We start from the raw sequence: 15,409 nt of genomic DNA, 5'->3' as shown, positions 1-15,409 counted from the left end.
AATTGTTATACTTTGCGTTTAACACCAGCATCCCTATTCTGGGGGGAACATTTACCAAAACTAGCCGATCTACAAGCTCACAATGTGTCACGAGTTGTGAGCTTGTTGATCTGATAAATTTGGTGTAGACTGAAAAAGAAAATAACCAAGTAAAGTGCAAGTGATATTTACAAATTGCAAATAGGCTAATATCAAAGTATTCTGTGGCACCCCTGGACTTGCTCAAGGCACCCAGAGAAACCCTGGTATAGCCTACACATGGCAAGAGAGAGAGAGCCTGCCAGCAAAGAGGTCTACAGATGTAACCTGTTATTATTAGCATTTGCCACAGGCTATATGATATCTGTAGTTGGCTTTTAAAGTCAGCAGAGTGCATGCAAATATGGCCTTGGGCTAGTGTGCATATACAGGTGTGTGTGCGTGGGTGTGGAGTAGAGAGGTTAAATCTTGTCACAATATGCTTTCAGCTGATGCCGCGGACCATATTCCTCACTCTCGACAATGGAAACCTTGTGTTTCCATCGGAAGAAACAGGAGAATTTGAGCCGGAGGACATGGAGGATGTCGCCAGATGCGAGATTGGTGGGGAGGATCTACCACAGTTGCCACACGTATGCCTGCAATTCACTCTAATTTCCATATCATTGAATGGTCCGAGCACTGTGGTTCTCATATTTTTTTATGTCGAGGTATTAGGCTGAAGACCCCTTTTTATCAACCAAAAAGTGTGCCTGTGACCCCCATAAGAATTGTATTGTTAGATGTATTGAAACTTTGTCTATTGTAGATGGGGAGATAAAGTGGAGTTGCACAGATGATCTGAATAGTAATACAATTCTTTCTCATTTGCTAATAGACCCACTGCACTGTTTTTTTGAAGAAAAAAAATGTGAAGCTTAAAAACTAAAGCAACCATTAAATCGTTTAATGCTGCTGTAATGTTCAGGAGAACTTCAAGACAGAATATACAGAGTGCATTGCTATGAATAAATTATAGTTGCTTCTATCATTTATATGTTGGGTGATCGCTGTAGCCTGATCATAGAAAAAGTTCACCTACATTGTTTTATTTAATGTGCTTATTTGGTGTTTACCATCTATAGTGAATGTATTACATTTGTTCAGTAACACTAAATTTTCACTTTTTGTAGTTGTTTTAAACAGAATCACTTGTGTTTTGTATTGCAGCTGATGAAGTTAATCTTCATATAACCTATAGAGATAAATCTGAACCCTATTAAAGCAGTTAATGAAGTAAAATGGCTCTTGACAAATGGTTGACAAACTATTTGACTGCTCGATCGTTCCAGCTCCTACTGTGGCGGGACCTTCCGGGACCTTCCGGTTTTCCGAAAGGATGGTGACGCCAGGAGTACCGTTACCAACACCACCACGTTTACAATTTACAGTTCACAGATGGTATGAAATCAAATCTACAGTGGGCTGAAATTTCATCCGGGCCATTTATGACCCTGGCTGGAGGTCCAAAGTAAATGGGTTGGATCTGGTGCATTCAGCAATCCCTAGCAACTTGGACGCTAACTGTAGAAGGCATTCTAGTTATTTGCAGCAAATCAACCCCCATGTACTTGTAAACTGGTAACGGTAACATGTCTCCAAAGTTTCACCTGAACAAACAACCAATATACCTTTTTAATGTCCATTGGTGCTGCTCCTATTAAATAGTGTTTTAATGCCAGGTTTTAAAGGTATCATGACATTCATTTTCACTTTTTTTATTTTCAATGTTTTATTTGGGGTTTTATGACCTCAATTACACCCAAAAAACCTGAACTTAGAACATTCAGTGGATTTTCTGTGGTCTGGGGTTTTATGAATAATTAGGCTGAAAAGTAATCTGAGCTTGGCCCTTCGACAGTGAGGTCACTGTCGATTAATCCCGCCCACTCTCCTCCTCTCCCCTATCCTTTCCTTTGGGGGGGGGGCGGAGCAGAGGCGATGATTGACAGGCAAAATCCCTCACCAGCGACACCCGCAGGCAAAGATTTCTTTTTTCATTGCAGTTGAAAAGGCTTTAGAAATGTGAGAGAAAAACACCTGCCATTGATCACTGGAATGGAATTTTCACTTAAAACTTTTTGTACACTTTTGAAGGACCAGGACAAAGACTTTGAATGTTGTGTAAAAGTGAATGTCATTAAACCTTTAAATATTGATGAGTTGAATAATTACCTGTATAAGATTAACATTATCATCGCCAAAACAGAATGTACAGCTTTGAACTAAATAATAGCATTTATTGCATTAATAAGTGTACTTGTTTTTGATTTATACAAACTAAACACTTGAAACTCCACCTGTCTTACCCTCCCCCATTCCCCTCTTCTTTTTTCTTTCTGTCTTTATAGCGGCATATACATTGGAAGACTGGAAAGGGGACAACTGGGCCCTTTCGAAGGAAAAACAACGATTGAATTCACAGCAGCCGAGGCGAACTTGGAATCAATAAGGGCCAAGGCCAAGGTGGCCATGAACACCGTAGAGGAAATTGTCCTGTGTGACGCGAAAGGAGTCGTCATCCTAGAAAGTACCTCGACTTCAAGTACGTATAAGTATTTACACGTTTGTTCATTTACTGTGGCTTTTCTGATTGCCTTGTAGCACAGAACCTTTGTAGTGGATTTTAATCCTGTATTATAATATTTTGATAATGTTGACAGTCCAGTTGAACCCTAGCGTCACCATTCAGGGCGCTAATTCATCAGAAATGGCAGAACCAACATCTACATTTTAACATGTTGAGGTTTTAGATTGGCTATTTTGCTAAGATATGCAGCATAGCGAGAAAACTAAGGGGGAACATATTAAAGAACCCTATAGTGAATCTCTTGTGGTTGAACTGCCAATGGCATTAGCCTAGCCAGACTTATATTTTCCATCACTTGATGAGACTGGTAGTTACAGACCATGGTAATCTTTAAAATAAGTTATACTTTGATTATAAATCAAGAGGGATGGGGTGGTGGTGTGAACTCGACTTATGTAGATGGAGCTTAATTGATACTGCAAGGGCAGTGACCATAGAGTAAATGAATAAGAGAAAAAAAGTAACTGTACTAGAGGACACAAAATGGCAGCAGACATCTTGAAAGTCTTGTTCAGACATCTGCACTTGGACCACCGACCGGGATTGCATAATATGTGAAATAACCTTACAAGTGAATCACTAACATTGTAAAGGGTCTATGGTGTTAAAGGAGTAGTTCACCCAAAAATTACTTATTGTCTAAGAATTACATTCACCATGAAGCATTGAATTCATGTTTTTTTTTTTGGACGCTTTACTAAGCTAATAATTTGATAATAATAAAGACCTTAATGTATCCGGTTGTAGACACAGAGTGTCCTTTGTGGTTCCTACCGGATACAATATAGTCTTCAACATTATTATCATCATCAGCAAATTATTATCTAGGGAATGCGACAAAAAGCTATTAATTCTATGCTTCATGGGGTGTGTAATTGATAGGAAATTAGTATTTTTTTGGGACAACTAATCTTTTAAAGAACCTTTTATATTAAAGACAACTAATCCTTTAAAGAACCTTATCTATTAAAAATATAGGCTGAGCTCTGTGTAAGTAATGACAGTATAGATAGATAGATAGATAGATAGATAGATAGGGATATGATACATTGAGTGATGTAAGAAGGACTTCATAGTGTTAAAGAACACCTTCTCAGATTCTCTGTGTCATGCAGCACAGTGTTATGTGTCTTGGAAACCAAATATCAATTTTCCTATTTGTCCTGTAGAAGCAGAGTTTTGGTGCCAACCCGCAAGAAAGACGGTGGCAATGACCGTGAGTGACTATGATGAGATGCAGAGGGCCAAGAGGAGGAGAAGGACTGGGTAAAATGCATAGCATTTATCTAAACTCGGATGTGTGTGTGTGTGGGGAAATACTGTATTATTCTAATTCAAATGGGCTACATCTAGAGGGCTAACATCATCAGCTACATGTACTTTGTCTTTGTTTCCAATATCACCAGTGCTACCGGTAACAAGTCCTCACACAATCACTTAAGTTAAACAATTTGATAGCACCAAACAATTCACTTAAGGGAAAACTTGCCTTGCTGTGAGCATGGATAAGGCACCACATTTAACTACCTGTAACTATACTGTAGTAAGATGGCACATTAGTACAATACTAGGATGTTTTCCAACTTGTGTTGAAAAACATGAATGTGGGCACACAGTAATGTCAATGCAGTTGTATAGTTAGAATTGGCATATTTTCAGTTGCCTATCAGATTGAGAAAATGGGTGGGGTAGAACCTTGTGGCATCCATATGATAGTAATCCAGGCAGCCTTCTTTTTACTACACGTTCAAATGTTTTAGGAGTGACATTAAACCAACAACAACTTTGGGATCTCGCATGCTCACTAATCTGAGGATTACTTAAAACGTGACTCATGTAAAGATGTTTGTAGCTCCAAAGTTAATGTTTGGGTATGTACTTGTGAGATTTTGTACTGTCGGCATGTAAAAATCTGAGGTGTAGAGCATATTGTCTCATACATTTTTCCTTCGTCCCCCAGTGGCTTTGAAGAAGGGGTGCGGATCAAAATTGATGCAGTGGTGGATGCTGCCGAGGGCCTCGGAGCAGTTGCGGAGAGTCTCCGCAACCTTATAACATACGCTAACAGCAACAGGGTGGACACCTTCACCCTGAATGAGGAGCAGAGAACCCGCATTAGGGCGACAATGAAGTGCATGGTCTGCCACGGTTCGTCAATCCCATTTTAAAATCCAACTCATAAAAAAGGCTCATATAAATCTTTGCATGAAGGAGCCCCCATGCAAATGTATCCTTGATACATACTGACTGCATTTTTTATTTTATTTTTACAATGTTTGACACATACTCATATGGTCTTGGACACTAAAGACATTTATACTCCATAGGACGGTGATGCTCATTAGAGATGGATTCATGACCTCACTACGTGTTGCATCAGGACCCCTTGTGGGCTTGTTTATCTGCTATTTTCATGTGACGCGGACACATTTTAAGCTCATGTATCTCCCATTTTCAACGTGCAAAAAAAAATTAAATGGGGCACAATGTCTCCTATTGGGGAACACTTTGAAATAATGCATGTTCCACAAGCAAAACAAATATGCTTTGCGCTAAGATAGGTACACTTATGCACCAACAACCTGTACCCAATGGTTTGGTCCAATGCGTACCATTAACACCCCGACTGGAAAATGTTAGTATCTGTTATGTACTAACTGCATTGAAGTGGAAAGTGACATGGGCATATTAATGAAATGTTTGTTCTGATATCACATTTTTCACTCTTGCAGATCTCATGAGGAACCCCACACTTTGCCCACCGTGCCGAACCTTCATCGGATGTCGGGCCTGCACGGACCGGGTGGTCCTCGGGAATGAGAATACCTGCCCTCATTGCCGTCGTCCAAATCTGTCTGACCGACTGGTCGAACCGCTGGGACTAGAGGACATTTTTGCAGTACACAGGGACAACATTAGGGAGCCGACTGACTGACTGACTGACCGACCGACCTTACAGGCCTCGTACACACATTTGAAGCACGCATGTTTATTTTTTTACAGATTAAAGAAGAAATCCAGTCATTTTAGATGTTTGCTTTGATGTGTCGCTAATCACTGACCAACATACAAAGGGCCGTTGATTTTTTCCCAGAGAAGCCCCTGTTGTCCATTGTGGAGACTCCTTCCACTGGCATAATGGAGTAATGCGGATAAACAAAAATCACCTATTTTAACAGCTCCAAAATTCTTTTTTTTTCACTAATCCTCATTATGCAGTGTACTGACACTCAAACATGCACTGAATGTCCCTTATGAGCTGCCGTTCATGCAGAACGACATGGAGCTGGTTGCTTGTTTCTCTCACAGAATCTGGCGACACCGAGGACTAGCTTCACGTCATTCTACATGAACGGCAGCTCATAAGGGACATTTCTGACAGACACGAGAGATGGGAGTCGGGCAGCTCAACCCGATCTCCAGAGATTACCGTAACATTGCACGGAACGAGTGCACTTCATTCCGTGGATAGCCGCCTCGGAACTCCCGAATTGCGTGCATATGGTACGGCGCTGCCTTTGTGACAAAACCATTTCGGAGGCGCGCAGTCACAGGCGAATTGTCACCCCGTGAAGGACCACCGAGGGAGCTAAGGCGACCGAGTTGCCGTCCTGAACGGTGTGACATTCGCCTGTGCCTACTCAGCGCCGTTTGAGTGTACCGATAGGCACAGAATCGTAAATTTTATTGTGCGGACTGCTCTGCTTCCGGGTTTTTCCGTGGTGCGACTGGTTACGCCCACCGTGGGACTCGCCGTACATATGCACGCAATTTGGGAGTTCCGAGGCGACTATCCACGGAATGAAGTGCACTCGTTCCGTGCAATGTTACGGTATTCTCTGGAGATCAGGCTGGGCAGCTACTAAGGCTTTGCCTTTAGAAACGTGACGCATAGGTGTTTGAATGTTATGTTTCCATATTGTTTTGAAATATTTTTGAAACTTTAACCGTGAGCTTGGTGAAGGTTGGTTAAAGTAAAAACATAAAAAGGGGATAAACAAATCAATATATAATGGTTCATAAGTAAAAGAATGCAGTATCAAAAATGCATGGCTGAAATGTACATGAATCCACCTGTAAAGTTGAAACATCAGAATTTAGCATCTCAGTGTTATTATTTTTTTTAAAGCATAGGTGTTTGAATGTTATGTTTCCATATTGTTTTGAAATATTTTTGAAACTTTAACCGTGAGCTTGGTGGAGGTTGTTTAAAGTAAAAACATAAAAAGGGGATAAACAAATCAATATATAATGGTTCATAAGTAAAAGAATGCAGTATCAAAAATGCATGGCTGAAATGTACATGAATCCACCTGTAAAGTTGAAACATCAGAATTTAGCATCTCAGTGTTATTTTTTTTTTAAAGCATAGGTGTTTGAATGTTATGTTTCCATATTGTTTTGAAATATTTTTGAAACTTTAACCGTGAGCTTGGTGGAGGTTGGTTAAAGTAAAAACATAAAAAGGGGATAAACAAATCAATATATAATGGTTCATAAGTAAAAGAATGCAGTATCAAAAATGCATGGCTGAAATGTACATGTATCCACCTGTAAAGTTGAAACATCAGAATCTAGCATCTCAGTGTTATTATTTTTTGAATGTTATGTTTCCATGTTGTTTTGAAATAGTTTTGAAACTTTAACCGTGAGCTTGGTGGAGGTTGTTTAAAGAAAAAGAAAAGCAATAAAATTTGACTTATATTGCAAAATATGTTGTCTCTTATTTTCTTTTAGCATAAATAACCATAATTTATTGTTAATGAATAAAAGGGTGTTGAACAAAATAAGCTTGTCATCTTTTACAGAGGGAGTAGCTTTACCTTACAGCTAGGAGCTGGGACCTCTGAAATATGGAATGCTAAACCTGCCGTATCTAGATATAAATACATAAATAAATAAATGCATTTATAAAGCAAGAAATGCTCAAGTAAATAAATAATTGTGCAAAGAAATATACAATTAAATATTGAAATGTATTCATTTATGTGACCATTTATGTATTTATTTATATATTTATGTATTTATTTAATTATTCATTTATTTTTATATTTATGTTTTTAATTATTTATGTATTTATTTATTGATTTATACATATATGTATTTATTTATGTATTTATTTCCTTATTTATTTACGTATTTATTTATTTAATTATTTATTTAAACATTTAATTATTTATTTATGTATTTATCTCCTTATTTATCTACGTATTTATTGATTTAATTATTTATTTAAACATTTAATTATTTATTTAAACATTTAATTATTTATTTAAACATTTAATTATTTAATTATTTAAACATTTATTTAAACATTTATTTAAACATTTATTTAAACATTTATTTCATGCCGTATTTCATTGACGGTATGTTAATGAGGGGGCGTGTCTTGCCGTCCCATTCAGGCTTTAGCAATCAAACCCAGAGCGATCAAACACCAAAAAAATAACTTCCAGCCCATACAGCTGGTCAGTGGTCAAATGTATTAATATTTTGTTGATGATGATAACTGCGTTTATGTTCATAATAATTTGGTTTGATTTGATAAATTAACAAATAACAATGAAAGCCATAATATATTTAAAAATATGAAGCAAAACTAAATAATATATAACAATAAATAAATGCTTGGGGATAAGACGTATTTACTCCTACCCCCTTCGTATATATCCTTCCTGATTCATATAAACAATTACAATTTTAAATCTATATCATAAATCCTATGATATCTGTATAAATTAAATATATATTTCAAAAAATCTTATACATATGATATTTACACACACATATTTATTACAGAGAAAACAGAACCGAATGTTTGTGCAATCATCACACAGTAGCCTACTGTTACTGTATGTATATAAAACATATCATATTCATCTGCAGTCATCCATCACACAGTTCTATTAAATAAATGATATTAATGTCTATTATGGCTGTTTTGGACGACTGGGCACCTGGACATCTGGGCACTATGGTACATGTGGGCACCTGTACAACTGGGCACTAGGTACATGTGGGCACCTGGAGAACTGGGCACTATGGACATGTGGGCACCTGTACAACTGGGCACTAGGGACATGTGGGCACTTGGAGAGGTGGGCACCAAAACCATCTGGGCACTAGGGACATGTGGGCACCTGGACAAGTGGGCACTATGGACATGTGGGCACCTGTACAACTGGGCACTAGGTACATGTGGGCACCTGGACAACTGGGCACTAGTGACATCTGGGCACCATATTTTTGGGACGACTGGGCACCTGGACATCTGGGCACTAGGGATATCTGGGCACTAGGTACATGTGGGCACCTGGACAACTGGGCACTAGGGACATCTGGGCACCTGGACAAGTGGGCAATTAGGGGTGGAGACATCTGGGCACTAGGGACATGTGGGCACCTTGACAACTGGCACTAGGGACATGTGGGCACCTGGAGAGGTGGGCACCAAAACCATCTGGGCACTAGGGACATGTGGGCAACTGGGCACCCGCCGTTCTAAAAATGGTACCACCTGGACAGGTGGGCACCTTGACAACTGGGCACCAAAGCCATCTGGGCACCATGGACATGTGGGCACCTGGACATGTGGGCACTAGGGACATGTGGGCACCTGGAGAGGTGGGCACCAAAACCATCTGGGCACTAGGGACATGTGGGCAACTGGGCACCCGCCGTTCTAAAAATGGTTTATGCCACTTTTTAAGGTTAATACCATGGTATGCTGTTTTATATAATGGCGTATACCGTATTTTTTAAATGGTATGCCTTTCCAAAACGGTATGTGCCTTTCCAAACCGGTATGCACCGTTCCTGGGAGTGGTATGCTGTTCCAAAATTGGTTTATACCACTTTTTAAATGGTATGTCGTTTTATATATAATTATCTATAATAACACTATTGTAGTGGCTATTTACTAACAATAAAAACTCAAAAGCGACTGAGGCACCAGGCAGCGAATCTTATGCAGATCAGGGGGTAATTGGAATGAGTCCATTGTCCAGACAGGCAGCGAAGTTTTGTGGTATTTATTTAGCTCTCCAAGATGAACAATATAGAAAAAGGATGTTGAAATGTTTGCACATTATAATCAAAACACTATAATAATAATAATAATATCATGCCGCGGTCTGTGCAGCGTTGCCCGCAAGCTTCTTGGTCACCTGAAAGTGCACACACAATTATAAGCTGCTGACAACATGGTAAGTACAATACATCAATGGAAACTATTCTTCAATTCAATGTTCTATTCAATGTTATTTTTTACTCTAGAAATTAGGGGCTCAAAATGATGTCTTTTTACAGTGAAAACCACCAAATATACCAAACACATGATTTATTACAATATTTGAAAGTGAAATGCTTACCTTCTTGGTTGAGTCCATCTTCAAGATGGACCCATACACTGAGGTGACCTTGGCCTTCATCTCCTCAAGCCGTGACAGTACGTCCTGGGCATATACTGTCAACAGCCATTTTGGAGTGGGCACTGGCACCCTTTGGGGTGGGGGTGTCGCAGTGTAGTTGGCCAGAAACTTGCGGCACACGGAGAGGTAGTGTATGGACCGTGCCCTCCAGGCGAGGTGGTGCTGTTTGCACAGCTGCTTGTACAGGCAGGAGGCACTGTTCCCCAAAGTGCGCTCCTGCATCAAGCGGAACACCCTCTTGTCGCACGACAGCCTGTTGGAGACAGGGAGGGAGGGAGGGAGAGAGAGAGAGACACACAGAGAGAGGTCAGAGGGTGAGGCACCCACCAGCATTGGTAAAAGATTGTGGTTCAAATAAAATAATAAACAAATTGACAGGGTTCATTAAAACAATAGACAATTAAATAAAAACACTAACCGGTATGTCAGGATGGCAGGGAACTGCTCCCGATGGGCTGGATCCAGCTCATCCAACACGTCGTGCGACCACGCTGACACCTTCTTCTTGCACCGACGGCATTCAAGGTACTCCGTGGCCATATAGTACCAGCCGTCGATGTCCAAGACCCTCCGGACGGTCTTGTACAGCCCGCATGACGTCAGCTTGGACTTTAGACGTCGACAATCGGGCTGTGCACAGAGCGGCTTGAATTCCCATAGGCGGAAGGGAATCCAGAGGAACAGCCGACTCTGGAAGAAGGCGTCAGGTGATGAGGGTGGCTGTGTGTACGTGGGCCGAGGTCCAGGGGGATTAAGCCACATGCTGGTGACCGACGGCCTCACAGCAATCCCCCTAGGCTCCATGCACACAGCAACCTGTGCCACCCACTTCTGCAGTTCCCTGGGCAGGGACCTCTTCCACCCAGGTGGGAGAACCACCTGGAAAAGGTGCAAACATTTGCATTATTACGTGGAATGTCATGAGGAAACAGTAGTTCCATTAGATAGAGTGTTAGTGTCAACAAGAATACTCACATCATCAGTGGGGGCAGCCAGCTGCAGGGGGGCTACCAGGGGCAAGGGGGGCTGCACAGGCGCTGCTGGTGGCGCCAGGCTAGCTGCTGCCTCTGGTGTCGGCAAGGGGGCAGCCGGACGCGGCTGCAGAGGCACTGCAGCTCCAATGGCTGCACATTAAAGCAAAACTAATCAATCACTTGGACCTAAATGACACATTTTCTAATTCAAGACGACAAACAAGAACTCTCAACATCCTTGGCAGGGATGTACTTACAGCGCTCCGTCTCTGACAACGCTGCCAGGAACAGCTCATCATCATGGTGTGATGGCATAGCTGGATCACACCATGATGCGGGTGGCGCCGTCAGCGGGGCAGCAGTGCCCTGCACAGGCGCTGCTGCTGACCGACCAGGTTAGGGATGACATACATTGACACACATTGACACACATTATGAAGAGATAAATAAAATTAAGAGAATAAGGGCACACTTTCCAGGGCGTTATAGCAGTAAACATTTAAATGCTCTCCATGAAATGACCATTGAAACATGTTTGTCTTAGATCACAGCTCAGCGGAGTACAAGTGTGAATGTTCCACCCAAAGAGCGGTTTGTCACATGTGTGAAGTGCGAGATACATGAATGTCATCACAGTGATGAACAGAGTGATGATTACCTGGAACTGCAGGCTTCACCAGCTTCTTCACCCTGGCCTGCAGGTCCTGGGTGGTCAGGTGCCGCTTACCAAGCAACGCCGCCACCTTTGGAACCAGAGGCCTTTGACAACATTTAGAAGATACATCGAGACATCAAGCAATGCTATTCTACTTCCTGTGTGTACTGGTACTGACACCTACATTAAATGTAATACTTACGCTGGGCTAGCAGTCCTCGCAAAGCGGGTAGACGGCTGGCCGGGCTTCTGGCGGGACGGGAGCTGTCTGTCCAGCCAATTGGAGGGAGCTGGGAGATCAATCAACGTTTGAATTAACATTTATATGTTTAGCACTTTTCACATAACCCTGCAAAGCGGCTCTACTCTGTGAGCAGAGGGTCAAGTGATCGGTACAGGGTTATTACTGTTTAAAATTCTAGGTGGATCCATGAGCAATGGAAAAGCTGTTTGTGTATAGTGCATTAATGCCCCAGGAAGCACAGACAGGTTGCACAACTACAATTGAATCAGCTATTAATTCACATACACACATACATACGTACGTACGTACGTACGTACGTACATACATACATACATACATACATACATACATACACACACACACACACACACACACACACACACACACACACAGACAGACAGACAGACAGACAGACAGACAGACAGACAGACAGACAGACAGACAGACAGACAGACAGACAGACAGACAGACAGACATACATACAGATTATTAGTGGATCGAAAAGCTATGTAAAAGACATGCAAGCACTACAGCTATCACTTGCAAGCACTAAAGTGATCTCTACAGCGGTCGACATGGCGGCCATAGATCGGATGTATCGATGGGCTTTGTTACCTACCTTACTTGCTTGATACTTACTGCTTCAAAGCTTATCCAGTTTAAGCTAATGAATAACAGAACAGTCACAACAGGTTACTTTTCAGTTTACATCTATTGTGGTTAAGTAAGTGTGGAGAGTAGACTGCCATTAAGTACATTTCCCTGGCTATACCTTGAGTGTCCATGGCCACGGCTGCTGGCGTGGAGATGGTGGCTGGAGCAGCAGCAGTCCGGGAGGAGGGTACACCTACATGGGCAGGCGGGCGAGGAGGCAGGCAGGCAGGCAGGCAGGCAGACAGACAGACAGACAGACAGACAGACACTTTAATATCTATTACACACCACATAATTAAATGTTTGTATGGTAAGTGCATGTTTACCAGAGCCTGGAGATGGCATCCGTGGGCGCTTAGGGTCAGGAGGCTGACTGGAGGACCCTGCCGAGTCCCTCCTCTCCTGATCCCTAAGCGCTATGTACCTCTGCAGTACATCGACACTTGATCCCTTCGTCCGGGTCGACAGCGTCCTAATGGACTGGACGTAGCTATGGGGTAAAAAAGGAAAACATACAAAGTTAACCAACCAAACAAATATATACAAGCATTAGGCAAAAAACAACTATTATAACTCCTCACAAAATACTAACCTCTTACGGTCAGCACTGTCATATTGCTCCTTGCAGGAGGACTTGGCATGCTGGCCGAAGCCCACCAGCTTCGCGTCAGCCTCCTGGCGCGAAGCTGTGCCGTCCCTGACCCGGCGAGCACTGATGGCTCTCTGCACAGCGGGGTACCGCTGTACATACCGGGTCAGGGCGTCCTTGTTGTCCATGCAAGGAGACTTGCTGCTGTCTCCACCGTCACGCTCACCCTGCACAGATGTTTTGATAAGAACAAAGACAGTCAGGGAAAATATGCTACAGGTTTACAAAGACATGAAGTAACACAGTGATATGAACAGAGGATGAGACTGACCTGATGTGACACCAGGATACTAATGGTGTACCCCACATCGTTCTCCAGCAGCCACTTGAAGGTGTGACCCCGATAATTGCCAAACTGGACCACACTCTCACTGAGGACCAGTTGGCCATCATCGGGGTCTCCACCTCCCTCTCGAACCCTCTCCTGGGCATCACTCTCGACCCTAGCTACCTTCTTCACGCGGAAGGGAGGTGCTAAGGCTACCTTCAAACTTTCCGCTTCTGGGGTGAGCTGGAGGACCAGCTCCCCCCACGATGTAAGGCGAAAGGCCGGTGTGCTGTCCATGCTATGTAGAAACAAAAGCAAAAACAGATGCCCTTAATGATTTCATCAATTGGTCAGTCAAAAGCGTGACTTCCAAGCAAAATCTATAATAAAAAACAACATGAAGCCATCTATACATTGACAATACCTAAGATAATGCAGAGTTTATCAACCAATGACAATGTACAGGCAACATATACAAATAAATAAATATATATATAGGGACCAAGTGGTACACTAAGGTAAAAGCAGGGACAAATATACATTCAACACGGTCAGAAAACAATGTAAATATAAATGCTCTGGTTTGAACACTGTGCCTACTGTGGGTATAAGTAAGGTCCTATTTTGTACATACCAAATGTACATAAAAGAAGTTCAGACACACTGCTGGCTAATAAAATGTGGCATACATGATTGAATCACAATTCAATTTTCTCCACTAGAATTATTTGAAAACTTTAGTTACTAGTTACTTTTCAGATATAAACTATGATATAATTAAACATACATTAACCACTTTAGCCCTATTTTATACATAGGCTATTTGAAAATAGCAGATCTACAAGCTCACAACACGTCGCGTTGTGAGCTTGTAGATCGGCTATTTTCAAATATTTTGTACTTTTACTTTTGGTACTTGAAGTACATTTTGATGCCAATACTTTTGTACTTTTGATTTAATTGTTACTCAAGTAAATTTTTTATTTTGGATTATTACTTGTTACAGAGTATTTTTAGATTGCAGTATTGGTACTTTTACTTAAGTCAAGAATTTGAGTACTTTTTCCATCACTGCTGCATGGCACAGTTGTACATAATTCTCACTTCCACTTCCACTTTTCGACTTAATCATTAATCCAATGTGCTGACTAACATAACAAGAGACAGGACAACAAAAACGTTGCATTGTGATGTTTTATGCAGATTAAACACACAATGCTAGACATGTTTTTTGTAGTTTTTCCTCCAGATGTGTGGTTAAAGAGAGACTCTGTTTTCAAAGCTTGGAGCCTGCTTTCAATGCAGGAAACAGCTTAACATAAAAACACTTTCTGATTTAATTGTTAATCCAATGTGCTCACTAACATAACAAGACACAGGTGAATAAAAAGGTTGCATTGTCATGATAAATCCGTCTAATACACACACATGTGTTAAAAACCGTCAGATAAACATCACTATAACAGCTATTTTCTGCAGCATATGACCCAAAAAAACGCTGAAAAAACATGCATATTAAACACACAATGCTAGACACGTTCTTTTTCGACATCTGTGGTTAAAAAGAGCCATTTTCCATAGGTTTCATTTACCTTAAATCTGCTGTAGTCTCCACTGTTTAATCTTCAACGCACTGAACGCAGTCTGAAGCAGACAGAGTGACGGGGGAGGGGTGGCTCCTGCTTTGGACATGCTGCGAGTGGAAACGCCCACCCCAGCAGACAGACAGACAGACAGACAGACAGACAGACAGACAGAAGACTGCACGTACTTTCACAGCCAGCGAATCATACAATTATAATAATAATATTACACTTTATTTATATAGCACTTTCATGACATGCATGCAGCTCAAATTGCTTTACAGAGAATAAATTCAATGAGGAAAAATTAAGGCAGAGGTCATTTACAGAAAAGCAATAACTAA

General features: G+C 41.4%; 2 protein-coding genes across 2 annotated transcripts; both read right to left on the bottom strand.

The window, feature by feature from the left end:
• Positions 1-9,729: 9,729 nt before the first annotated feature.
• Positions 9,730-12,071, bottom strand: LOC308081138 (uncharacterized protein; the record flags this gene model as incomplete). Its single annotated transcript, XM_080457531.1, has 7 exons — positions 11,870-12,071; positions 11,671-11,771; positions 11,270-11,395; positions 11,014-11,162; positions 10,457-10,917; positions 9,979-10,291; positions 9,730-9,774 (listed from the first exon to the last, which is right to left on the bottom strand). Exons 1-7 carry the CDS (start codon positions 11,986-11,988, stop codon positions 9,730-9,732), a joined length of 1,314 nt encoding a protein of 437 aa, XP_080313657.1. The 5' UTR covers positions 11,989-12,071.
• A 499-nt stretch (positions 12,072-12,570) lies between these two features.
• LOC308081137 (uncharacterized protein) lies at positions 12,571-15,113 on the bottom strand (the record flags this gene model as incomplete). Its single annotated transcript, XM_080457530.1, has 6 exons — positions 15,075-15,113; positions 13,486-13,780; positions 13,158-13,381; positions 12,892-13,055; positions 12,684-12,758; positions 12,571-12,575 (listed from the first exon to the last, which is right to left on the bottom strand). The coding sequence occupies exons 2-6, from the start codon at positions 13,777-13,779 to the stop codon at positions 12,571-12,573; spliced, it is 762 nt and encodes a 253-aa protein (XP_080313656.1). The 5' UTR covers position 13,780; positions 15,075-15,113.
• Positions 15,114-15,409: the final 296 nt, after the last annotated feature.

Source organism: Gymnoscopelus braueri (assembly GCF_963280865.1).
Source record: "Gymnoscopelus braueri genome assembly, contig: SCAFFOLD_76, whole genome shotgun sequence".
Taxonomy (NCBI): domain Eukaryota; kingdom Metazoa; phylum Chordata; class Actinopteri; order Myctophiformes; family Myctophidae; genus Gymnoscopelus; species Gymnoscopelus braueri.
Note: the sequence above shows the minus strand (reverse complement) of the source record. Positions and strands in the feature narration are given on the sequence as shown.